General features: G+C 41.7%; 1 protein-coding gene across 2 annotated transcripts; it reads left to right on the plus strand.

Annotated features, from left to right (window-relative positions):
• The first annotated feature begins 492 nt into the window (after positions 1–492).
• Positions 493–27,670, plus strand: sema3d (sema domain, immunoglobulin domain (Ig), short basic domain, secreted, (semaphorin) 3D). Of its 2 annotated transcripts, none has more exons than XM_034535951.1 (18): positions 493–604; positions 7,278–7,535; positions 11,219–11,379; positions 13,294–13,356; positions 13,563–13,682; positions 13,786–13,879; positions 14,258–14,386; positions 16,233–16,369; positions 18,088–18,202; positions 18,386–18,455; positions 18,550–18,694; positions 19,171–19,393; positions 19,791–19,879; positions 20,113–20,154; positions 20,912–21,069; positions 22,307–22,371; positions 22,498–22,652; positions 26,963–27,670. In XM_034535951.1, exons 2-18 carry the CDS (start codon positions 7,328–7,330, stop codon positions 27,425–27,427), a joined length of 2,439 nt encoding a protein of 812 aa, XP_034391842.1. In that variant the 5' UTR covers positions 493–604; positions 7,278–7,327; the 3' UTR covers positions 27,428–27,670. The 2 variants fall into 2 exon arrangements, with proteins under 2 accessions (XP_034391842.1, XP_034391843.1); XM_034535952.1 differs by having other exon boundaries at positions 22,513–22,652.
• Positions 27,671–27,883: the final 213 nt, after the last annotated feature.

Raw genomic sequence — 27,883 nt, forward strand, 5'->3', positions numbered from 1 at the left:
ATACCTTACTGGAAAATGAGTCAGTTTTCTTTGCAAAATGTAGTGAAGTAAAAGTGAACGTTAACAGAAATATAAATAGTAAAGTAAAGTACAGATATCTAAATAAACGACTTACAGTAAGTACTTTGTTACTATACACCACTGCACAGTATAACACTACTTTTGCTCTCGTGTCTAACATCTAGTCCTCCTGGCAGCGGGGCAGATGCTGAGAGCCCCTCCCGCAGCAGCAGTAGCAGCATAATTGGGAGTTTACGTCTGTCTTTCCCGAGGCGAACTGCCACAGAGTAACCAGCCATCCGACACACACACACGCACGCGCGCACACACACGCACACGCACACACACACACACACACACGCACACACACACACAGTGCACCAAGAGTTCAAGAGCGCGAGTGTGCGTTTGACTGCAATTAAGGGGAGTGGAACTGGGGGAACTATCCGCTTATTCATCCACTTCTCTTTTGGTCGGAGCGAAGTTGCGCACGTGTGTATACTTTTGGTTACTTTTCACTGTGAGTCAGGCAATTAAGGCGAGTGACGCTGCGGTCCACTGCGTGGGCATGTGTTGCATGTGAGACACGGATTTCACTGCGCAGGTAAGATGAGAGACGTAGCACTCTAATACTGTTTTTCAGCTCATGAACGGTCCCATCTGTTGTGTGGAATTAACTTGCAAATTTACTTATGTTGTTCAAATGATATCGCTGTTTTTGACACTGCAGTCTGTGAAGGTGTAGGACGATTTAGAGTATTTTTTTCCATCTAAATTTACACATCTTGCTTTACCGTTTGTCTATGTATCATATTTTTATATTTGTCCAACTTTTAGTTCTGCAGAAAAGCTTACCAAATTTCCTAAATTCAACCCTTCAAACACAGGATTTCTTTATGTCTTTTGACTTTTTTAAAGCACGTTGACAACTAACCTTTCACATAATACAAGGGATTTTGAGATAATGTTATGATCCTTTGAAGAATTTGTATTAATCTCTAAGGGAAATATAATCCTTTTGAATTACTTGAATTGTATTTGTAATGCATACTTATTCACCAGGCAGCACTAATGTGTTTCTGAACTGTGTGCAATTTAATGTGCCTATAGGTGCACTTAAACAGTCCCAAAAAACAATCCCAAACATTGCGGACAATGCATTATTCAGTTAACTTGCTTTACTTCTGGAGCTCAGCTCACTGCCACGTGTGTTTTTCGGTGGTTTACTGTGCAGCATATAGGAATGAAAAAGAGTCATGTGGCTTTAGTGGTACTTATTTGATCTTTCCCCTCCTGTATATCTAACTTCTCAAGGACCCACTCGCCACTTACTGCACTTCTAAAGGTTTATCTAACTCCCTACAAGGCGCTTTGGGTTGGGGGGGTTGTGATTGAGACTAAAGGGCAAAAAGACGGGAGTCGTGTGGATATGGATTTCTCTGGCAGAGTTTCAGGGCTTTCGATCAGCATGGCTGAGGAAAATTAATTATTTCTGCTTCAGGCCACAGAAAGACAACTCAGAAAATCTTGTCTGATTTTCTCCTTTAAACTTTATCCAACCGTTGTGTCACTGAAGTGGTCGGCTGTCTGGCACACGTAATGCAGTCTGCTGTATACACAGCAGCAACTGCAGATGGGGCAGACTAAGAACTGCTGCGGAAATCACAACCTGGAAGTGTACGCAGGTGATCTTTGAAAACTTTGAAGACACTTTTGAAAAGTGACAGTATACTTTAAACTTATTTCTGTGACAGCTCTGATATAGTTTGGATTGTATTTCATAATAAGTCATAATGTGAGTCTGGTTGAAGGGTTTCGGTGGTGTATGTGGCTTCCTTTCTTCATTGTATCACTTTCAACCCACGCTGTGCTAACCCTGAGCCTCCTGTTTGCTTTAATTCACTCCTGTTCTGTATTGCTTGTATGGTCTGATCCAAAGCTACCCTTAAAATCACAGCAACAATATTCAGCTGTGTTTTGAATGGCCGACAGCACCATTCCTGCGCTCTGCGACAACGTCATGCCATTCACGCCGAGGCTTTTTCCTGGACAGTGATGAAAACTGAAAACGTAAAGAGTTCCTTCTCAAAACTCAACAAGTTTTTGGGTGAAACGCCTTATTAAAACATACTTGTCATGCTGCAGACAAGCCTTGTATGGTCACGTTTCCAGAATCCTTCAGCGCACACAGACAAAGCAGTCAAGGCACCTTTACTGCAGCAGCGATGTTAGACAGTCTACAACGGCTAGGTGCCAATGACTTGCAGACAGACAGACAGGCTGGCTGGGGTTCCCTGCCCTGCAGCTCTGTGGCCTCCGTGTTTCTTCTGTTTCTACTGAACTTTACTGGAGCTGGTGTGGGGATAGTGGCCTCCCAAAGGCCTTCCGAGGACTGAGAAAGAACAATGAACCTCTTACAAAAACAACAACATTAATGCTCTTGAGAGGAGTTGTTGCATAGCGTGCATGGGTGAACCCTTGTATCCTCAGGCCATCAGGAGACAAGTATAGCACTTACTACTGTCAGTCACTGTTTTCATGCCCTGTTGCTCCCATCTGCCTATAAGGATGGTATAAGCTTACACGCACACATATGTTCATACATGCAGACACTCATCCACATTCAGAGTTGCACGTCGGGGTCATGTCCTCTTCAGCATAGAGTTACTGGTTTTGTTGTCCCTTATCAACAAAACCTATCGACATGTTTACCTAAATGCTGTTGTCTCAGTTACATGCTTGCTGTATCTGTTTGGAATAGCCTCTCAACTCTGTTTCCACTTTATGCTTTTTTTTTCCATTTCCGTCCCCTCTATTGAAAGGAGTTGAACCATAGCTCTGGTATCACTTTCCTCTCCCGCTCTCCCACCTTTCCTTTCACCTTGGTGTCATAGCAGACCTTAGCTGGCACTGTCTCCAACCTGTGGGCTCCGTCTTCCATCGGCAGATTGGAGGATTAAATGGCAAGATTAAATATAAAACAAGTCTTTAACAAAGGCAGCACAAACACTATTATGTGTATTTGGTTCTCATACAAGCAGTTGCCCAAATTATTGTTTTTCAACTTAAAGGAGAGGCACAAAGTGGACAGACAGGAACTCAGGGTTGGAATTGAATCCATCTCCTCACGTTTCTCTCCACAGATATACTCTTTAAAAAAAACTGAAGGATTTCCACTGGAGTGTTGTCTCATCTGGGCATTACCGTTCACTGATTTCATGCATGGAGAAAAGAGTGATTGTCATGAGATGTTTGTTATTTATGTTGTGTTGTGAATGTGTGCAGGACCTAAAGGGTTCACTCTGATCAATTGTCACACTCTTTTGTGCAGTGGAGTTAACTGTCAACGTTCTTTCGTTGTGTGAGAGGTCCAATCTGTAATCAGACAGCCGGTGGATTTTCTGATTTATAGGATTCATTAGCAGGTAATGACTGCAGGAAATACAGACTTTCCTAATGGCAAGGGATCAAATGTTCTTGTCCACGGAGAGGTATTGGATATCCTTACCTAACATATTTGGTACTATGCATTCATTCACTATTTAGGGCTGATTTACTTCTGCATCTTCAACTTTAAAGCTGTCTGTATCACCGGGTTTGGATGACAACATTTTGTCCAGAAGGGGATATGTTGGCAATTTATTTAGCATTCAGTTTTATGAGTGATATGTAATTTCCCAGGAGATACACACGCTGCGCTGATAGATAGGGTGTTTCACTCAGATACGGTTGGGTAATGTTTTTGGTTTAATCTCAAATGAATCACAGCTTGCTGCCTTGATGTTTACTTTATGACTTGGAGTAAACAAAATACAGAAAAAAATGTGTTAGTAAATTGCCAAAAAGCTTTCGTGGAATAGTATGTAGGTTGAGGTCTTTGAAATCAGTCCATAATAATCTTACATTGCCGAAGTATCACATGTTTCATATTTTCTTGCACTCAGCAGTTAATTCTCAGCATATAGTTAAACACTATGAGAGCTGCACTATGTGCGTGATGTGTTAACTTTATTATGGCAAAATAGTTTAAACGGGTTAGAAGACATCAACCCTTCAGATCAATATATTTATAGTTTTTAATAGCAGACTTTGGAGACAGAGCTGACAGTGCTACTTTACTTTGTTTCTAGAAGCCTCTTTATGGAAATATAATATACCGTATATTATCGTGGCAAGACCTTTGGAGGAGTGGTGCTGGTCTGTATTTGAGCAGTTTTGTGTTTCCTTCTTTACTGCTGCCTATAACTGTAGTTTTAGTCCACAGAAACATTGTAATCCTCCTTGTAACTTTGTAGCTTTATAGTTTGTGTTTAATGCAAACATAAACAGTGTGGCCCGGTGGCTGTCCTGTATTTTCCCTTTGAGACATGAACTCACACAGACTCACAAGAGAGTTACATGCTTGCTTAACTGCAAGGCTGAAAAAAAGATGATTGACTGTTGCCAAGTAAAACAAGCAATGTCTTGAGAGCCAAAAACAATTACCTATGTTGTTCTGCCAGGTCAGTGCCTGCGGTCGGGGAATATAGACAAATGGCCGTGCTAATGCGCTCTGTCCTGTGGAGATGGAGGGGTTTGATAGTAGTGTTCTCTACAGGGCACCTGGGTGTTGCTAAATGCCTCATTAGGGGTGGTCTCTGTGTGAGAATGCCCATTACCAGAGCATTCCTTCCCCATCTGCTTCATGTCTGCAGATAACTTATGCTGGGAATATTCTTTTTCTTAAAAGTTCAGCTACTTGAATAGCATCTTAATAATAGATGTTGGATCCTCATTAATCAATGGCTGCTGGTGAATGGTTGTTTTATGGCACATATTCACTGTATTTGTTTGACGTTGAGCCCCAAACCAAAAAGGTTTATCAGTTTATTTGAGGAGATGACATCAATAAGATGCTACATGTTTGGGGATCAGAAGCCAGCAGCCCCATATTGGCTGCTATAAATATTAAATCTGTCACCATCGCCATAAGGATTGTTTCCCATCACCCCCTGCACCGTTTGCTGGCCATGCTGCCAAAGACAACAGGGACTCTAGCCGCCAGGAAACAGAGGTGTTAGCTTAACCCACATGGCACAAGCTGTCTGTTTCTTCACACCTCTCTCTCTCTCTCTCTGTCACTGTTTTTTACCCATCTATCTCTTTTTGTCTTTATGATTAACTTTTTCCCAGTATTGATTGACTGCCAACGCATATGTCCTTCCTTGCTATATTGCGTGACAATCTCCCGTCATTGAATGGAGAGTTTTTCAATGCTCCTCTTCCAACACTTGAGCTTTCTCTTTTGTTTGGGGCCTATTCTTCTAGAGGGGCGCTGCACAGGCCTGTACTGCTGATGGATGTAGGCACTCAAGCGGTAACGAGAGATACATTACTCGAACGCTACCCACATGGGTGACATCGTGTCACTGCTCCCCTGAAGATACTGAAGGGAGGATGAGCCCCACTGCCAGCACTATCGCTGTCGCTCACAAAGTGTGCAAAGACTGCATTTAAACCTGCCCATTTTCTCGCTCTCTTTGCAAATTGCCCATCCATCACACATCACTCTATATCTGTATTTCTAACCCTGAAGGTGTGAAGGGGCCTCAATTTGTCATCTTAAGTAAACAGTGGTCTGTTTATCAGGGTCTAATCCCCTCCAGTTTGAAGCTATGGGGGCTGGGGGCTGGGGGGCTTGGATGGGTGCCACTCTGCCCTGATTCTCCGTGATGAACTCAAGTTTCAAACACCAGATGCCAAAACTGGACTGGGAAAATAAATGAAGTGAAATGACTTGTACTTTTACAGCTTGTATCTGTCTGCTGACATGCCATGCAAATCTGTGCGTGTAGGTGTGAATTAATGTACGTTCTCAGTCAACTTATATACATATTTTCTTAAGCGCTGCATACGCAATGTGATCTTCTCTTGTCTATTTGTCCAGTTCTTCCAACTGGAAGCAACATGCTTGGTTTCCGAATTTGAGATATCGATGGCCAAAGTACAAAGTTAATTATTATTTATCAGGTATAAGTTAAATAGTTTTTTCTTAGTATTCTTTAAAAAGTGCATTTTTCAGATGGGAGGTTTTGCTCTTCGGCCATCGATATGTGAGTGTGTTTGCCACATCAGAACTATTCATTTAGGCTGACATTGTTTATGTTGTCACTAGACAGGTCGATGTGTGTTATCTGAGATGGGGGTAGAAGGAAAGTAATGAAGGAGATGTTGCAATAATGTCTTAGGGGGGAGGCATTCTCTTGATGCATTCATTAATTTCTTCATTGATTGCTTGGTTAATTAGTAGCTAGATGGCCATGAAATGTGCAGGGATACAGTTTTAAATACACTCTTTATATTCATTTGGTACTTAGATAAGGAGTTGCAGTCCATACGGAACAATTCTGATTAAAGGTGAGGTTATCGTGAGGTAACGATACATTCCACTGGGGAGCACATACACACCCGTATGTGTGTAAATGTGCCAACTTACACCTGGTTAAGAGTAAATCAGGAACAATTATAAAAAAGGAATCGCAATGAAGAGTCACAGATACCTATAAATACTTGGATACTGGTTCCTTGCAATAGTTCCTATTTTCAGGCACACTTTGTTAACTGCTCTGTTGTTAATCTGCAGTTAATTACCAAAGAAAATTCGGACTCATTTGTTGTATGCCCTTCAAAACCTTTGTATTGTGATGATCACATGCGCATGTTTGAAAGAGCACAGTTATGTGCAAGACTATTGCAAATCAGCATCAATAAAAAGAGCAACCACACAACAAATATATTCAAATGGACAACTTTTCAATCCCAGCTAGATGTTTGTCAGTTCAAGTGACTATTAAAATTTGCCCTTAGATGTCTGGTGTTTGCAACATAAAGGAGGAGCGGTCATAAGCCGGTGATAAAACTAATGGCAAGTATCATTTAGCTAACGAATTAAATGAATTATCCAAGTCAAAAGAAGCTAGAGGGGAAAGATAAACTGAAAGACGCATGGCCGAGTGAAAGATAGTAGAATGTGACTGTTTTGTTAGCGTGACCTTTGTTTTGGGCAAACAGATTTAAAGGCAACACAAAAGGGAAGCCACTGACAGGCAACAGCTGATGTCGGACGGGCAAAGCGAGAGGACATGCCTGTAGGGCTCCATGGTGAAACGACTGAATAGTCACAACAGGAATCTGTGTACATATCCTGCGCAACGTTAGATGAGACACACATTCATGCACACACACACACTTATAATTGCTCCACCCCAGCTTGACTCTTTACTCCCGTCTCCCTCCAGGGTTGCCGAAAAGGACGGAGTGAAAGCGGAACAAGAGCACTCAACACACCATGAAGAAAGGGGACTCTGGTAATCAGAGTCTGGATGAAGTTGGGGCTCTGCAGTGCATGCCTGGCAGTAATTATGGCAGCAAAGGGAAGAGGATTAAGGTACTATCCCATCCAGTGGTCCCATTGGTGGGATTGATGTTTTTGGCCAGCCTCCCTTTTGGAGCAAGCATCAAACAAACTGTCCCCAGGGTCAAACTCAGCCAACGAGGTAATAAATATGATTTGTCTTTTCATTTTATTGTTGTTACGTGTTTACATTTTGATACGTTCCGGATTGAAGTTTGCCAAAAACATTGGTAGTTTTTAAGTCATTTTGGATATTTGATCTCATTCTAACAACCTTCATCATCAGGGCACTTGTATTTAGCTGGAGTTATTGTGAACGTGCATATGTAAATCTATGGACTCTCACTTATAATTCCCTTGATTGTTTTAGTCTTTTTCACACATTTCTTTCTGTAACCATGTCAGCCATTCAGTGTGCATCTTCATAGGCCATGTCTAGCATTGTCTTTGTCTCTCCCTGTAGTATTTGGTCTCCTATACAGTATTTCTCTTGGCTTTGTCCACACAGCCAAGAGAAACAAGTAAAACAAGATATTCTTAACAGCCCAACTCTGTTATGCTGTAAATGGTCTTTGAAACAACATCGTAAACTAGAGTGAGAGATGTAAGATTCATTTACTGATCCTTTAGCCCACTTCATGATTCCCAGTTTGTCATGTTTGATGGGCTCAAGAATGTCCCTTGGTCACACTCTATTAATCCTCTCATTGACAGAGACCTAACCACAGAAGCCTGCAGTTACTGAAATACAATGTTGTTGCAGTCCATACATTTCACATTGATGTTCTTGGTCAATAGTAAAACTGTCGTTCAATCAGTCGTGTGTATATTAGACGGTCCCTGCGATGTGCTCTGCGTCCATGTGTTTAGTTTTGCATCAACTGTTTGCTTTTTGCCACCGGGGGAAAGCTGAATTATTGCTGCCCTTAAAACCCATTCTAAACTCCAGGGCAAACTAAACTTCAAAGTCTCCTTCCCCCGTTCTCTTTATCAGCTGCAAGAATCCACACAAATGAACTTCAGTCTTGCTCCATAAAATTGAATCCCCACTGCGACCTAAAAGTAAACTCACTCTGACTTCAACCTCCAAAAGCTCTCTTCTGGTCAAGGACTTCCTTAACCCATGGCTGGAAATAGATATGTCCTGGTGCTCCAACTTAAATATATGTAAGTAGCTGGCGGAATAATGATTGCTAGAGACAGTGTTTACTCAGCAGTTATGTGAGTATTTAGCTCTATAGTTTGTCTCATTTTATGTTTGTTCCAAATAAACCCTTAGATAAAATATAGCAGTTCACCATTTCAAAGCATTTTAATGGGGCCACATATCTGTGACAACCTTTTTGATACTCTGCCAGGGTGTGTCTCTTGACTATGAGCACGGTCGACCAAACTTCACTATTCATTCAAGAGGCCGTCCGACTGGTGGTTTCCTTTGGACCTTAGATTAAAAACAAACGCTCCTCCAACCCCGTGCACACGTCATGCACACTTCTCGTCATCATCTCATCAGTGCACACTCTTCAAAAGCAACACGAGCCAGCAGCAGTGATCACTCTTCAAAGATCGCATCGCCCTCCTGTGAAAGCACAGCTGTAATGAGTGAAGGGTGAACAGATCAAAGTGGAATCATCTGTGATTGAGTGAACACCTCCAAAACAACTCCCTTCTGCTCCAAACGTATGAGGAAAACACTCTGGAAAACACATCTCAAGTTCAAGTTTGGTCCATAGTCACAACACAGGCGTTGTGGCCTTCTGCCATATGAAAAGTGAAAGCATCTGGTTGAAATATTGTTAATATGATGGGAATTCAGATGGTTGTTATGCCTTTGTTTGTAATGTGTGACCAAAGATACAAGATTACACCACATGCCTTCCATCCTTAGTCATGTGGCCTTTATTATTTATTCAAAAGCTACAGTTTATAGTCATAAAATAGAAAGACACGTTATAGGACATGTTCCTTCTTGTAAACAGTTTCTCAATACATAACCTCAATTTAGTAAACAGATGTGTTTTAAGTAACAGCAAATCAAAACACATATTAGTGATGAATCTGTCTGTTCTGTTGTTGGTTTCTTTATTTATTAGTTCTTATGAACATTAATGGCTGTAACGTTACTCTGGCTCTCCTGAAATCATAGACAGAACATCCTACACTGCATATTAATAATAGCAGTGTATGCAACATGACGACAGCAGCCTCATCTCAGCTAGCTTACATTCAGAGTACAGTGATCAGTATGCGTACATCTAATGAATATTGTTTTAATTCATGCTTAAATGATGTGACTCTTCTCCCAGAGGATATGATAGATTCATATACAGCAACATTACATAAATGTATGTTTTCCACCTCGTGCTCTTACAGTATATCAACTTCAACCTTCAGACAAAAGGCATTGAAGCGGCTGATAAAGCATAATCTCACTAATCCTGGGTTTCCTTAGTTTTATTAGTGAACACTTTTAACCTTATAGTGTTATAGAGCCTACATCCAGTTGATCAGCAGAGCCTCAAACCTTTTGGCAGCAAGCCAACCGGTTGATATCTTGCAAATAAATGTGTGGAGAGCCTCAGAGCTCCAGCAGAGGAGCAAATCAGGAGTTGTTTAGGGGGATGAGGGTTCTCTTCTCTGGAGAAAGGTGTGGAGCACTAGCCACAACGGCTGTTTGTGTAGGCTCATCGTGCTACATGTTTACGGAGCAGATTAGCATTAGCCAAGGGCTAGCGGGCCTAATCTCTCTGTGAGGTTTAGCCTGCTGGGGGCTGGAGTGTGTGTAGGGGTGAGAGATATGAGCATGTGGGGGTACTGCTTGTGTGAGCTTGTGTATAGGAGGAGGTATTAAGCAGGATTGCATGGTGTGGAGGGGTCCTAGAAGTTCAAGTATTGAGTGTTGGTAACCTCTCCAATCCTTCACACCGAGAGGGTAATCACAATGTCAACCCTTTCACAGTGACTCCCACAGGACTCCCCCACATTGGGCCAGTGTTTATTCAAAGCATGTTGCTATACTGGCACACTGAAAAGAGCCTGGTGACAGAAGAGATTTCCTCAGATCAAGGAGATCAAGGACAGTGCTGAGCTGAGAAAGTAGTCAGTGCTCAGCTCCCAGAAATGGTAGCTCGCTGTCCAACCGGTGGTAACACAATACACTGCAAGTTTATAGTATATATGGACTCTTTATATGCAGTTTATTACCACTATAAATCATATAAAACTCAAGAGCAAACTATTATTATCTAGTGGGTGAGCAACAGGTATTCCACCTTCTCGTATCACATTCTAATGACAGGCATACGGTGCAGCCGCAGCTCATGTTTCGGAAAATGTTCAGTCATCTACAAATAAGTCTAGTCAGAAAAGTACTGGTAAACCTGCCACCTCCTTTTACAGAGCTGCCTTTAAACTGAGAGGTATCTTCATGGTTAATTCAGTAACTATGAAAATACCCTGAGAAAGATAATCTGATAATGCATCCACCAAAGTACTGTTTTGGTACTGTATCCCTTCTCTATCAGCATGTGGAGCTAAAGTGTTGAACCACTGAGGATTAGACAAGTTTCAAGTCAAGCCAAGACACGTTTTCTTTTTGCTAGAAGGGGAAACCCAGCGCTTGTCTTTGGGATTTTAGTGTGTCTGAACTAAAGAGAATACATTAAGTTTGACAGCGTAATCCTGCTAAAACTATTTTTCCAACATATTCAATACTAGATGATGCATTTTTAATTGTAAGCTCTATGCATACACTGTACTTGTGTGGGTGTGTTAACCTCTTTGTTTGTATCTATCTCTGTCTATCTGTCGCTCTCTCTGGACCAGAACTGCTGCAAGCCGGCAGTGTATCCCTGTTTATGGGACCCTCTGATGGCCTGCACTCCCACTCGCTGCTGCTGGACGAGGAGAGAGGTCGTCTTTTGTTGGGAGCCAGGGATCACATCTACCTGCTAGACCCAGACAATCTGGCCAGAGCCCCGAGAACGGTACACTACGCTCTAAAGAACACTGAAGAATGTGCACATTATACACACAGTAGGAGGCTATCGACAGATCCAACCTCAGACAGAAACACGAGGCAAAGGATCAAATTAAGTGCAGTAAATAAACAGCAACTTTTGAGTTTGTAGCTGTTCAGGACATTTGCTATACTTGAGAGGTTATTAGGTAGACATTGAAGTGTTGACAGCAAATTCAAGAATCCCCACACCCACTGACAGGAGGAGTGTGCTGTAAGAAATTCATGTTTGAACAGGAGATTGAGTTTCTCCTCCACATACAGTAAATGACCCACCCTGCAGACATCCAAACTCTTGCTTGGAGGTACGTGAGACGTCCTAATAACCTTTCGTGTTTGTTGTGAGCAGCTCATTATTACAGAGACAGCCCATGCTTCAGCTCATGACACTTATACCTGTCTTGCCATTAATTGAGGTGATGTAAGGTATTTTTTTTTCAATTACTGTGTTGCTAAGCTGAAATAAACTCAGCTGTGTATTGTTTTAGAGAAGAGCTTACCTCTTAGTCACCAGCAGTCTGAAGCTGTCTGTCTGGAGAGGTCAGGTCATCAGGTTGGAGGGCACACGCACAAGTTATAGACACACACAGAGTATGCACGCTCAGACTTAGACAAACACATAAATGCATTTGGACGGATGCCATATGTTAAAGTTTGTAGGCGTGAGTGTTTATGCAGCTGAGACTGTGTGTATATTTGATTTTTATCTGGTTGTTTTAACTTTCAAAGTGTTGCCTTTTTTTTGCTTCTCTGGTTATTGATACTGATGCCATGAGATATGCACCAAAGGTCTCATTCTATGTGACCTCTGGGATCAGCCCTTGACAGTGACAATGATCTAGAAAAGCAATCTTTGTGTTTCAGTTAATGAAGCAGCATACCTCGAAAAGGGACCTCTGGGCACTAAAACACAACCAAATTTGCTAGCAAACATTCTCGTAGATTCTTTCTTGATATTCAGGAGGCAGCTGCTATGTTTAAATATATATATATATATATATATATATGCTGTGGTAAAACAAGGCCACTGATCCCTTCATATTCTGGCCTTCAGAACCAGTTGAAGCCCTTCACATGCTCCACACCGTACTCAGTCAACACATCACGTTGTTACACTGTTTTTCTGTATGAGTTCTTCAGCGGCATGCAATGATTTGGGATCATGAGATGTTTTAATATTTGTGCTGGTGTGTTTGCAAGTGTATTCAGGCTCTGTGGACCCATCAATAAGTTTGGCAATAGCTCTCCTTGGTAGGATTTAGGGGAGGTAACACGCTAAGCACATAAGCCTGTTATAACACATGTGTGAACATGGTGGGGTACATCGAAGGCACACTGGATGTTGTGCGTCCATTGTTCAATCATACCAGCACCTGGAGGTGTTAATTATTGTACAACTGAGATCAGTTGTTCAATAATCCCCAAAATGTTGCAGAGAGGCAAGGAGCAACACTTTTGCTACGCTCATTTGATTTACACAGAGAGTAAAATGGAAAATAACTAACAACATTTTTTTTGTGTGTTAAAACAGAAATGTCTCTAAATAGGATTGTATTTATGATAATATAGAACTGGCTTGACTGAACTTGAAAAGTTAGTTTCAGAGTTGAGGGGCCCTGGTGGCAAAGACCTGGTCTCTGTTTTTAGCCTTTAAAAGCCACTAAAAGGACATTTTGGAGGATCTTGGGCTGCACTTTAGCTCATTGTAGGTTAGGGGCTCAGGGACTTACTCTGTAGTACCCTTTAAAGTGATCCATATAATCTTATATTCCACTCTAATGTGCTCAAGTAGTCAGTGTAGAGCTGCTTAACAGGAATGTTGTGACTGGTATACTACCTAATAAGATGTGACGTTTTCCTCATTGTATTTATCTGTCATTAGATTCACTGGCCTGCTTCCAGAGACAGAGTCGAAATGTGCAAACTGGCAGGCAAAGATGCAAATGTAAGTTCTTCTAAAGAAAGTCACGTCTTGATCTCTGAAGTCTATCTGTACACAATTGTGTGTTATCATATAACACACAATAGTATATATATATATATATATATATATATATATATATATATATACTGTATATACAGTATATATAGTTTAATCAAACTTCTTATAATAGTTAATCCCTGCTCTTTTATTGCCCCTGCTTGGCCTAGTTGGAGTGTGCTAACTTTGTAAGGGTCCTCCACAACTACAACCGGACACATTTCTATGCCTGTGGGACAGGATCCTTCCACCCCAACTGTGCTTTCATTGAAGTCACTGGCCACAGAGAGGTGAAGTAGATATGAGTGAATCTCAGCCAGATGGCTGACACAAGTTCAGGAGTTGGATTTAACTTTGTGAAAGTTTAACGTTACAATCGTTATCTTCTCTCAGGATGGTGTGTTCCAACTGCTGTCCAGTACAGTAGAGTCTGGCAGATTGAAATGTCCTTTTGATCCCATGCAGCCATTCACCTCAGTCCTCACAGGTAACACGAGCAATCACAACACACTCTGGCAGTCCTCTGCCTGCCTTATCTTTTGTGCACCAGAATTGTATTGCTGCACAGAATTATTTACCAAGGAATAAATTATGTCTCCACTCAGTTGTTTGAGTACGTTTAAAAAAAAATACATAAAATGATGTTTTTGTATATTATGTGTTCACTGAGATAAGCCTGTGGCAGGGTGAACACTAAATAATAATGTAAATTGTCAAATGGTTGTGGTTATGTTGTACATGCTAAATGACTGCTATTTAACTTTTAATTATAAGTATACAAATGTTAATACAAATGTAGGTGCTGATTCATTATCTACATATTTTAATATCAATATGTATTAACTTGTGTCTGTAATTGTTCCAGATCAGTACCTTTATGCGGGCACATCGTCAGACTTCCTGGGCAAAGACACAACGTTCACACGCTCCCTCGGCCCTCCACCCGACCAGCACTACATACGCACAGACATGTCTGAAGAATACTGGATCAATGGTACACACATGGTTGAACATATCCATATTAACACGCTGTTATATTATATTAGCTCTCAAAACTTATTATTGCTTTTTCTCCAAAGTTCCAGCCTCTTTACTGATACAAAGAGCCTCCCTGTGCCTTCAAGATGGTTATTGACATTCCAGTGTGGAGGAAACAGCCCACTTATTCATTTAGCTGGAACCTTTATATGAATGCCGTAGCTTAACAGGGACCACACCTACGGGGGAATTTACAGTGTGCCACAAAATTCACGTTCTTAGTTACACAACTGCACAGCCGCACGCACGCACACACACACACACACACACCTACACACACACATACGCACACCTACAGGCACGCATAGTCGTCACTGAGGAGTGAGTCACCTCTCAATGTATACATCTCCAGTCTCGAGTGTTTTACAGCCGCTGATGGGTTGTCGTGTATTAACGGTTGTCACTGGGATCTGAATCCTTACACATGGCCTCCACATTTCACAACCACAGTCAGCAATGTTTGGAGTCATTATGTGTCTCTCTCTCTCTCTCTCTCTCTCTCTCTCTTTAAGTGTGTGTTGGTGCCGGCATAGAAGAAGAGCACATCTTGCAGTGCTTCTGTTCCTTTGAGCCTGTGAAACATCTTTCCACGGCTGCAGGATGAACAATTACCTTCTGTCGAGTGTGTTAGCAGTCATACATTAAGCTGTTCCAGTTGGGGAATCACCCTCTGGTGGTTGGCTCTGCTTCTAGGGTTGAGCTAATGTTGATGTAATGTCACTGCAACCCTAACTGTAAGCCTCTGGACGAGTGCCTGAATCGGGGCAGTAATGGCAATGTTGATCGTCTCCTTTCCCCACAGCTATTTGCTACATCACGTGCAGTATTAATCATCCTTGTTTTTCTTGTTGCGTCTTTTTTAAAGCTGCAATAATCAATACTTTTATAACGACAAGTCAAACAACCGTATGTAACATGAAACCTGTCCTAACTCTACAGTTCCCCTCAGCTGTGTTATATTTCAGCTCCTTGTTTTAGTTTTACGGAAACTTAACTTTTATTGTTCACTGCAAACCGCTTTAATCAACCTAATTACCAGCTTCCAGTAAAAAAGGAAAAAAAACTCTGATAAAGCCACTGTTTGTTACCTGTCCAGCAGCAAAGAGCAGACACAGGTGGCCACTTGCTTGTGAACACAATGGAGCATTCAGCAGCCAAACAGATCGAGTTTCCCTCGTTGACCAAAGCAGAGCAGAACAGATAGTTATTATTGGTCTTACATTCATTTAGTGTTTTTTTTAAAAATGACTCAAAATGAATGCTAATGTTGCTCTGTGTCTGCTCGACGTGTTCATGGGAAACATATTACATTTTATAAGGTGGTAATATGTCAATGGTGTTGACAAATTAGAGCTTACAGCTTGTTCCAAAGCCCACAATCAACTACTTGTATCTGTGTTTCAAACACTGGGGAAACATGATCAGGGTAGATATTTGAGCCTGGGTGTTCCAGTTAAAGATGATCTCTATGCCACACTGCTGCTTAACAGATACTGCCAGACAGGCTGAAAATCATAGGAAAGTAAACAAAACTGTTTTTAAACCTAAATATCATGGAAGTCACTGTATTACTCCATGTATCAAACTATACGGCAAGTTGAAGATTTGTGTGCAGCCCAAGCTTAAGTTTAATAAATAGAAACTGTAATAATTCAGACTTTTATGTGTAGAGCAAGAGTGTAAATAAACATGTGCCAAGTGTAGTGTTAATGCCACCTCAAGGCTGCAGTGTATGGCAAATCCATTACATGACATAATAATAACACTCTCCCCTCTCTCTCTTTTCTTCTCCATGTCTGCAGAGGCCCGGTTTATATCTGCTCATCCTATTGCAGACACCTACAATCCAGATGATGACAAGATATACTTCTTCTTCCGCGAGGTGTCGTGGGAAGGAAACAACAAGAGCATCCTGTCCCGAGTGGCTCGTGTGTGTCAGGTGAGATGTTACACGAGAGAGGTGTAGAAAAGTGTGAGGTTATACAGAGGGTTAGACAGGTAGGGAGGAAAGAGGAAGGAAGGGGGTGGAAAATTGAGCTTGGGTGCAACACTGTGGGACTATAGAGGAATACAGTAGGAGTGCAAAACCTTTTACAGAGTGTAGGGGAGTCATAACACCTACAGCCCTCTGATCAGATAAGGATCTTTGAGTCAGCCTCTACAAAAGTGTTTCATGTCCCCCAGGAGGAGGCTTTTCTGATACATTCCTCTTTTGTAGTCATCTAAAAGAGTCTATCCTTGGCAGTAAATCGTGGTTTCATCCCCTTTGTGCTCTGCCGACAGGGCATTCTTATTGCTGCTGCCTACTTTGACACTGAGATCGATGTAGGTCTTCACGGCATCATTTCTTTCCTCGAAAGTTTGCATGCATCTTTATTAAAAGGGTGATTAAAAAATGAATATTTTGTCTGACTACATTACATTATTCAGCAGATGCTTTTGTCCAATGCAATTTTCAGTAAGAGCATCCAGCCTTTAATGCAACATGAGCTACAAGTCATAATTCAAATGCCAAACTTTAAATTTATACCCAACAGGACCAATACAAACGTTCTCTATGTTCAATTGTTATATGCTGCAAGACATTTTAGATTTGTATCATGTTTCAGTGCCAATTAAGTTCTATTTGAGGACCTGTCAAAACAACTGTAAGCTCAGATGGCACTGCACAGCTGACTGGAGGCAAATATATTAATAATTGGGGACCTTTTGTACACCATACAGTGCACCATTAGTCATTCCATATGGGACTAGCCCACACAGCAGTTTGCTATTAGCATTCAGAGGCCTATTGCTACATTCTTAGAAAAAAGCTTTCAGCCTATTTATGACTTGGGAGTAAGCTGTAAACCAGACTGGAAGGAGATTCCTCTGGATTACACCCCTTTATTATTTATTTCTGTCTTTTTTGGACTCTTTCCATTACCAGTACTTTCATTATTTGTGAGTGTGTTTTTCCCTGAATGTAAAAGGAGCGAAGGCACTTCACTTCAATCCTCTTTGAAGATTATCACCATTGTGATACATCATCATTAAGTGCTTACTGTGTGTGTGTGTGTGTGTGTGTGTGTGTGTGTGTGTGTGTGTGTGTGTGTGTGTGTGTGTGGTACCCTAACTCTATATCTATTATCCACCCAACTTTAATTGGGAGGATCTCTTAATCTTTCTATGCAATACAAAGAGGTGCACTGGAATGTTCTTACCATAGCTTATTCAAAGGTTGCTACTTGAAATGCTATTCATATGCTAAGATACAACCTGCATTATCAGACTACAGCCTCACTTGATTTTAGTACTATCTTCAAACATGCTGCACTTCCATGTGTTTCTCTTCTCCTTTGATGTCTCTCCATCTTCTCTCTCTCTCTCTTTCAATTACTCCAGACTGTCATTATACTAACAAGAAGGTCTCCTTTGTACTGGTTAAATAAGCAGATCCATACGAGAGGCATGAGGTTCAACTATTTATTTTCCTAATTAGTGCAAGAAATCTGAGTCAGGCTGCGGAGCTGTGTGTCGTCTCTGTGTTTAAATCCCTTAGATAGATTACAGTGGGATTGTGGTTAAGTGCAAAGTGTGTATTTATTAATTCTGGTTCTTTGGTCATCTTGGACAGCTGCACGATGCTGACTGGTTTAGCTGTGGTTGTGTTTTCAGAATGATGAGGGTGGGCTAAGGAGTCTGACCAATAAATGGACCACCTTCCTCAAAAGCCGACTTGTGTGTTCGATCCCCGGACCAGACGGAGTGGACACACACTTTGATGAGCTCCGTAAGTGATTGTGAGAATAAATGGTGACAATCGGGGCCAGTAAACTGAGTATTGTCTTCCAGAGTCTACCTTCTAAGTGCACTTTCGATATTGTCAGCAGTGGCACAGTGTTAGAAAATCTCTTCTGTGCAGATTAAGGTAATAAAACAAATTCCTCCATGTTGGTTCCTCTCTTTCTTATAGAGGACATATTTCTGCTCCCGACCAGAGATGACAAAAACCCCAAAGTGTATGCAGTCTTCACCACCTCCAGGTAAGTTCAGTATTCATCACACTATCATCAACACTACAACGCTCTCTTTTTCTTCCGTGGCCTTAACCTGGTCTCTTGTTTCCTCTCCTCTCAGCTCCATTTTCCGGGGCTCAGCAGTGTGCGTGTACAGCATGGCGGACATTAGGGCTGTGTTTAATGGCCCTTATGCACACAAGGAGGGGCCCGACCACCGATGGGTAGAATATGAGGGGAGGATACCGTACCCCCGTCCTGGAACGGTGCGTTGCCAACGATCTAAATAAGATTCTTTTCACAAATTAGATAAATAGAATCCTTAACTTTCTTGCTAATTACAGAATAATAAACACGGCCTAATTGAAAAATGCTGTAGGTATGCATGCTGTCATCTGCACATGGTGTATGACATAACCGTGGCTTCATAGAGGTTACTTAACATGTTAATCAGATTCTTCTTTTATTTCGTTGACAAAACATAATCAGGGGAGGGAAAGAATGTGTGGAGAATTAAGTGTATGCTTCCGGTGACCAGCTGTTGGAGAAATAGTATACTCAGAAAGGCGGAGTTGACAGATGTTCCAGATGTGCTTTGTCTCCTGCTGTTCTTAATTTGACCACCAGAGGGTGGCATGCAACATTACATAGTCAGACAGAAACAACGGGTCAGTTAGCTGAAAATAAATATCTGAGTGAGAAACTTTTACAGAAGATCAACATTTTTTAATTTGTCCTTTAGTGTCCCAGCAAGACTTATGATCCAAGGATCAAGACCACCAAAGACTTTCCAGATGAGGTGGTCAGCTTTGTTCGATTCCACCCTCTCATGTATCGCTCTGTCTACCCTCTGACTGGCCGGCCCGTGTTCACACGCGTCCGAGTGGACTACACGCTGACTCAGATTGTGGTGGACAGAGTTTTGGCGGAGGATGGACAATATGAAGTCATGTTTCTGGGAACAGGTGAGACAAAAAACGGCTCCTCTCACTTGCAATTCCATATTTTACCAGCAGAGGGCACACTATCACTATGTATTGTCCTTGGCCTTAAACTTTTTATGCTTTAAGCTTTTATGCTCTTGGAAAAATGTAAACATGTTTGGTTGCACTTCCAGTATCCTGTCTCAGGTCACTTGCACAAACTAAAGTCTGGTAATGGTTCAGTGTTTAAATTGAGTTGGTGCCTTACGGTATGGACCAGAAACGCTTATTTGTATTGGATAAGAAAGCAATACAGTACTCATACCTGGTTGGTTTACATTATTCACTTCTGAATTAAAAATTAATGTTGTGTGTTTTGCATGATTCATCCCAATCACTCATCCTGCATCCTCTCTCTCTCTCTCTCTCTCTGTCGTAGACGTCGGCTCAATTCTGAAGGTGGTGAGCATCACCCAGGACAATTGGTCAACAGAGGAGGTGGTTCTTGAAGAACTTCAAGTTTTCCAGGTTCTGTGTGCCACACAGCTACACACACAAATATAGAAAAAGAAGAACACACAATTTCATTCCCTCCAAGCTTTTTGATAGTTTCTGTTGCAAACTGCAACACTGATGTTTTTTTTTTTTTTTAGATAATAATCAACAAACTTATTTGTTGTTCTTACTCAAAAAGTGCTCCAGCAATATATACTTATTGAGGCGTCAAAGCTGGTGACGCTTGTTTGTTTGACTTTTTGCAGGTTCCCACTCCCATCCTCAGTATGGAGATGTCTTCTAAACAGGTTTGACTTCCTTCTCATCCATTTAATTCCCACACTTTTTTCTCTTCATTCATGCCACATGCATTCAGTGTGTGCCTGATGTGGCACGAGATATACTTTTTTTTTTTTTTATCCCCAATTCATTCATCTATTAAATTTCTCTCTCTCTCTTTAGCCTTCCCCATTTCCTTGTAGCTCTCTCTCCCCCTTCTGCCTCATTATCTTAGGGTCAGGGGTGTCAGTAGACACTTCAACCCCAATCATTGCCTCCATTAATCTCCAGCAGGGCTTGACCTGTGCGTGTGTCTGTATGTGCGTGCTCGCTAGTGTTTTTCCGAGGTTGTTTGGAAGTTCTGTTCAGGAATCTCCTTAACTTCAGATGAGTCAGAGCAGATCCCTTGAGTCAAATTTGTAAAAAATCTTCACATTCAGGAATCCTTAAATCTCTGTGGTACAGTTCATGTGCCAGTTTAAAGTGGTGAGTATTATTGTTATAAAGCCTTGACCCAGTTATTTTTTAGCTTAATTCATCCGTACCCTGAGGAAATGTTGACATATGAAGAGCATGTGTGAAAAGAAATCTTTCATTTTATTTTTGCAGCCAATCAATCAATGTACAGTTTTATGGACTGCTTCTGTTGCTGCACTTTCATTCGGTATTCTTCATTTCCTCTAACCAAAGAAATTCCCTTTGTGTATAATACATTTGAACTTGATATTTATGGATCTATATGTTTTCCTTGTCCTAAAGCAGAGTGTGGTGTGTGTTTCTCTATAGCAACAGCTCTACGTGGTTTCGAGTGAAGGGCTAGCCCAGGTTTCACTTAGTAGATGTCAACTGTATGGCCAAGCCTGTGCTGAATGCTGCCTGGCACGAGACCCCTACTGCGCCTGGGATGGACACACATGCTCACAATACATCCCAGCATCCAAGAGGTACGCTAAACCTGTTAATATTCACTTTGCCGACTAAGTAGGATTACCCAAGACATGAGAATTTACGTCTTTTCATTATTTTTTGTTTTGAGCCTTTAGAGCCAGTCACCCACAGTAAAAATGTCGGATTGATAAAGTTCAAATCTGTAACTCTCGACACATTTAAAGGACAGGAAATAAAATGAAGTGTCTAGTGTCCATTTGTAAAACTAGTCAGGTGTGTGTGTGTGTGTGTGTGTATGTGTGTGTGTGTGTGTGCCAGGCTGAGTTTATACCACTGTTTTCCACATCAGGGTATTAGTCTATTGAGGCATTAATTAAAGAGATAGCTGATTACAACTTCTGTCACTCTTCTCCAGTGAGTCCTGGTGGTGCCTGGTGTGTGTTTTGTTTGTGTGCTTGCTTGCACGAATCAAGGCTCTATAGAATCGATACCCTACGGTTTGAGGTCACATATCACCATATTATTGGCCAGTGGGGATGCTGTTATGGTTTGTGGAACAGTGGAGGTCTGCTTTTGGTCTCCAGAGCTCTTTGAAAGCTGATCTCCACAGTGTCAGTAAGTGTAGGCTGCAGATGTCCAAGTACAAAGGACTGACAGGAGGTGGAGGAAGTGAAATTAGTAAAAACCTGAAGGAGCCCAAATGAGCGGTACCAAATTTGAGGCCAAAGAAATAATTAAAAAACTAAACAATCTGCAGTTTCCCTTGTTTTGTGCATTTTATTAAGGAAAGAAGTGTCAACATCTGGAAACAAGATAAGGTCAGTTTGTGCACTTCAAGAAAAATGACCTGTGTTTGAAGAACATTTACTGAAATAATAAGATTGGTATAGCTAGATGACAGGTTGTACAGGTGTCAACCAGAGAAAGACACAGTCAGTAATTAGAGGTCGCATTAAATCACATTTTAAGAGGTTGGTAAAAAAAAATGTTCACCGCAGCATTCCTATTTTTCCTGTGTATGCAAATCTGACATTTGAGAAAACATACCCCAGTTTGAGATGCGTGAGAGGTGTTTTTTGTTTTAACTTCTTTTTTTTAACACGCTTGATCAGTGTTGCATTCAATTTGGTTATTGTTGTGCGTTTGAACACTGATGGGGGTGTTCCTGAAGATGTTAAAATTCCTCAATAAAATCGTCAAACCTGCTTTCCTTAACAAATCAGAAAAAAAGCTATTGGTGACATCTCTTTCAAAATTGACATGAACTTGTAAAGCTGTGTATCTGTTCTTCAGGCGAGCCAGAAGACAGGACATCAAGCATGGGGACCCTGCCAGTCAATGCTGGGACACGGAGGACAGTACGTATACCTTGGTCTCTTAAGAAGTTACACATATACCCAGTGAACAGAGAAAAGATTCATTCCACGAGAGGAACCAGAGAGCCACGAGAGGAACCAGAGAAAAGGCTCTTGGATCGATAACAGTCGTGTTTTCTTTAGGTCTTGTTGGAGGACGGGTGGAGGAGAGGGTCCTCTATGGGGTGCAGAGCAACTCCACCTTCCTCGAGTGTATCCCCAAATCCCAACAGGCTCAGATCCGGTGGTACATTCAGAGACTTGGATCCGAACGCAGGGAGGAGGTCAGAGTGCACTCGTCGACACACGTGTACACACACCGTCCTAACATAAATAAAAGTTACATGGCCAAAGGCCGACGTTTGTCACTGCAACATCTGTCTTTTCTTTACGGAAGTACTTCAAAGCATCCAAAAACATACATTACTTTAACCTCATCTGCTATGAGGGCTGAGCATCAGCGACTGCTTTAGGCACAAATCATTTTGCTGCATGTTCTGCTTATCTTGGGGAAGATAAAGCAGTGCTTCGACCTCGAGGAGGTATACAAAGTTGAATACCCAGAAGTCACATCGTTTGGGGAATTATAGGTAATGAGGGACCCATCAATCAAGGGTCTCACTATTTATTGATGTTTATAAGTGTCCAGGGCTTTTTGACATTTTCTGCAGCGCTTCTCTTTTATTTTTTTGAGGAAGGTGAAAAGTGACTTAAACCAGAACCACCTGAGTGGATGGGACATTATCTATCTTTGAAAAATGGGTGGAAAGAACAATGAGAATCAAACCCTGGATTTCACCTTTATCGTTGCATTTTCTCACTAGTTATTCATTCTGGAATGCAACTGCTTTCCCTGTGGGCCCCTGTAAGTTCAGAGGAGACAGAAAGTGGAATGGATCATAAAACAAATTCTGTGTTACTAGTAATACTAATCACTTTAGTTTAATAGTGATGTGCGAGTTGGTGAAAGAGTTCAGAAAATGGCAATTTGTAGGGCATATTGGAAGCTGAATTTCCAGCTGCAACGTGGTGCATATTTAGTGTTTATTTTAAATTGCATTGGACCAAAGTCACTTTAAAACTCAGATCCTGGGAGACGGAGATGGACTGAAAAGGACATAGAGGGACAGAAAGTCTAATGTGTTTGTATTTGAGGTGTGGAAAGGAACTCATTGATGATGACACTCGTCTCCTGAATGAGACAAGAGAGACCTGCTTACTCAGCACCTGAGTGCCCTCCCCTCCCCTATCCAAACATCCAAACCTTCCTCCACCCACTGCGAGTGGCCTGCTTACCACTCAACCTTTTCACTCCTCCTCTCTCTCCCCACTTCCCGATACACTTATTTACTCCCAGACTGGCCCCATGTCCTCTCTCTCAGGGGTGAATGTAAACAAACTGACAGGTGCGGAGGCCACTAAAGACACATGTGTTCCTTTCCTTTATAGGCCTACACAGCAGAAAGCACAGCATTGCCCTTGGTGTGTGTGTGCATGTGTGTGTGTGTGTTCCCCTACAGCAGAAATGATAACAAAGCACTCCCTAGGCACAGCCATGTGTTTAGGGTTAATGGACACAATGGGGTGTTTTCTTTGTTTGTGTGTCTAGACATGCGATGATATGTGACCTATTGTCCTCTCGACAAAGTGACGAAGGAAAGGATGCAGGAGTGCTTCCTCCCTCAGGATTGTCATGTGATAGACACGGAAGCCAAAACAATACAGCAGAATGTACAGAATCTGTTGAATCAATAGCAAGTTCACTGGTATTTATTATGGCAAAACTTATAAGAGGTTTGACTGTGTCGGAGCATGTACATAAAATCAATTTCTATGTGACAGAAAATGTATCTCAACGTCTTCTCTGCCAATGAAATGGTAGAGGTAGCCACCGCCTGGACTAACTGGCAGCCCAATGTCACAATTTTGTAATGGTCTCAGACTGGGTTTTATAGCGAACACTTTTACACAAGTTTGTCATAATGACCAATGTTCATAATCATTATGATATATAATAATAAAAATGCTGCTTTGGTGCTTGAAGAATGTTCTGATGATGAGCTTAAGAAACCAGATGGTTCATTAAAACAAAATAACTATTTAAATACGCACACACAGCTTTATTATACAGCCGTTGCGTCAATAGATACATAATTAAATGTATTTCTTTGGCAGAGCAGCCAGTGAACATCTCAAATGTTTCCAGACACAGAATATCAAGGACAAAAGGAAACTGCAACACAAATACATGACTGAATGATGCATTGTTTCTACTAATGAGTTAACACATTTTGCATTGAATTAACATGTCAGATTACAAACATTGCTTTCAAACTAAATAGGAAAAATAAGAAATAGTTAACTAGGAATAGGGAGAAATATTTTCTGAACCCGGATTGTGAGTTTAATGCTTGAATACATTTTCATTCTCTATTTCCCTCACAGGCAACACCTCTTTAGCTATACAAATAAGTTTAACTTCTTTCTCATGTGAGACTAATATGTACGATTATACATGATCTGACTTGTCGTGACCCTGTCGCCATGGTTTTTCTCACTTTCTCTATCATTACCACCCTTTGTTAATGTTGTGTTTACCGGCAGCTGTGTCAAAAAAAACAACTGCAGGCCAGAATTGACTGGCAAGAATATTAAAACCACACCCATATTAAACAAAAAACATCCAAAGTGTGTCACTATTGCCAAAGAAAATTCTGGTTTTAAGATAAAGCAAGAGTGGCCCTTACATATGCCAATGGTGTTGTGGGGCTCCTCCCATGCAGGACAAGGTGGTACCTGCTCTCACAGCTGGACATGTGGTGTTGGAGCAGGTGATTTCTGAAGTGTCTGGCTCATGCCAACCTCTCACTCTCTGGGCTTCTCTTTCTTCTCTGTTTCCTTCTGGCTGTCATCCCTCGTCTTCTTCTGTCCCTCAACATCCCTCATCAGTCCCACCTTAATCTCTCTTCACTTAATTCCTGCCTTCATGCTCATAACTCTGTCTACTGTGGTTCCTTGTGCTTTTCATGTCTTCCCACTCTGTTCCTTTCCACACTTTCTGCCTCTTGATAGTTTTTGATAAAGGCAGCATTGACCAGCTGCTTACAGCACCTGCAGCCCACCTCCAACACATATTCTCATCATACACAAACTCCCTCCTCATATCCCCTCATAAGAAGTCAACTATTGATGATTTGAGCTGGAAGAGATTCCTCTGACTTTCTCACAACATGTTGACTGTATTAGTGCCTGTTTGTGTATTCACCTCCTGGAGCCTGGAATGCGGACCCATTAGAACAAAGCACAGCCTTCCTGAAAGCAAGGGAAGTAGTTTAAAGCTTTAGCTTTTAATGCATTTACCCACACCAGTGCTTTCATTTAATAATTAAAAGCTGTGTTTCTTTGTAATAATCCACATGCATGCACGCTTGTTTTCCTACAAACATACAACAAAATCTGCACTGCTATTTCTTGCAGGACAGTTGCAGTTCACACACACACACACACACACACAAAGACAGACCATCTGGGTGAATTTAAATGTCTGGCATTTGCCATTCAGTCACATATGCCTTGCTTGTGGATGAGGAGTAGAGGTGGGTCTCTCCAACATAACCACAGAGATGTTGCATATGTGAGACTTTACGTTGTTATCCCACGTGTTTTTTAAAGTCCTTCAGGTGTGTCAGGAAATGAGAATGTGACGGGAGACAGACTCGTAGGTCTAATATGGGTGAGGGTCAAGATCCAAAGAGCCTCTTAGGTCTGCAGGTCTGCCTATGGCTGGACAACACATCATCAGTGTCAGACCTGGAAACCACCACAGTGCCAGAGTCCATAGAAAGATAAACAGGAAAATATTAATTTTTTGCTATATGCACTTACACTTCTGGGGGGGTCAAAGCAGGGCTGTGGGATGTAAGCTTTTGAAGCATCCACACATGCACAAACACACCACACACACACACACACACGCACACGTACTGTCATGCACACACATTCTCTGTCCTCTGAACACAGCTGTGTTGTTTTAGGTCCTGAAAGCAGCTATGCCACCTGATAAATCATGGCGGATGCGAAATGAAAAGAGCGGGCTATTAACATAACCATACAACTTGCACCTTAATGACAAGCACAATCAACCTCACAAACACACGCACACACATCATTTATTTTGCTGAATACCTCCTATACCCTTTGCGTACTGCTTACACTCATCATGCATCTAAAGATCTCTCCACACCACATAAAGACCCCTGCCCACACTGAGTGACACTCACCACACCCAATTCAATATGTTTCCTGTTTCAGGGGCCACTGCCATGTCTAACGCACCTTGAATACAAATCAGGCGTGAACGTGTATGTGTGTGAACAGGGTGGCCTGTATCAAGCTGGCTTTTGAAATGTACAGTCATTCTGATTTATTGTTTGTGGGAATTTCATGTTGTTTTTATAGTAAAGCTTTGAATCTCGACTGATGAAAGTGATACAGAATTTCACATAAATGTGTTGTGTTATGTACTAATCAAAAGCAGCTGTAGTCACATGACCTTATTCTTTGCGATGAAGTGTTTACTCTTTTTGTCTCACAGGTCCGGCTGGATGATCGTGTCATGCACACAGATCGAGGTCTCCTGATTCGCTCCCTCCAAACCTCTGACGCTGGTGTGTATATCTGTGTTGCTCAAGAGCACACACACTTCACCCACACTCTCCTCCGTCTCAAGCTGCAACTTGTGACACATGGACAATTGGATGGGAAGCCCAAGCCCAGTAAAGACCCCGAGGTGGAGCCTCGGCACAACGTGGAGTCCCGCCATCGTTATAAAGACTACCTGAGAGTGATGAGCGCTCCCTTCGTCTCGCTGGAGGAGTACTGTGATTCACTGTGGCTGGAGAAGAGGCCGACAAGGGCGCGAGGACGAGGCTTAGGAGCTGGCAAATGGAAACATATCCAGGAAATGAAGAAGAGCCGGAACAGGAGACAACACAGAGAGAGGGAGAAAGAGTGGGAAAAACAGGAGCGAGGGAGGGTGGTGAGGACAGCAAAGCAGTGAAAAACATGTGGTGGAAAAAACATGAAGGGTTAGTCAGCTCTCTATATTCACCGGTTGGATGAAGAAGCAGAACTGCAAAATTTCAATGACAGATCAATCCATGAGCAATGTAACTCTGAAATAAACAGTTCAAGAGTTCAACAGTTTAAGTAGTATTATGTTGTAAATACATCATTTAATTAATCTGCCAGCATCTGTGCTGTTTGCAGATAACATGCTTTTAAATAAACATGCAAGACTGAATAACAATGATTATTGCAATCTGTAAAAGAAAACATTAATTTTCCATTGCCATCCATCAACTGGATGAGCTGACCAGATGACTGGTCTTTCCAGCTTTCACTGGGAAAATGGTTCCCCCAATAGTGTAGAATGACAGTTAATCGAGGTGATCATTTGATAATATTGACACGTACATTTGAATTGGGGAAATTGGGGAAAATATACAAAAAATAA

This window comes from Cyclopterus lumpus, chromosome 6 (genome assembly GCF_009769545.1).
Source record: "Cyclopterus lumpus isolate fCycLum1 chromosome 6, fCycLum1.pri, whole genome shotgun sequence".
Lineage (NCBI taxonomy): Eukaryota > Metazoa > Chordata > Actinopteri > Perciformes > Cyclopteridae > Cyclopterus > Cyclopterus lumpus.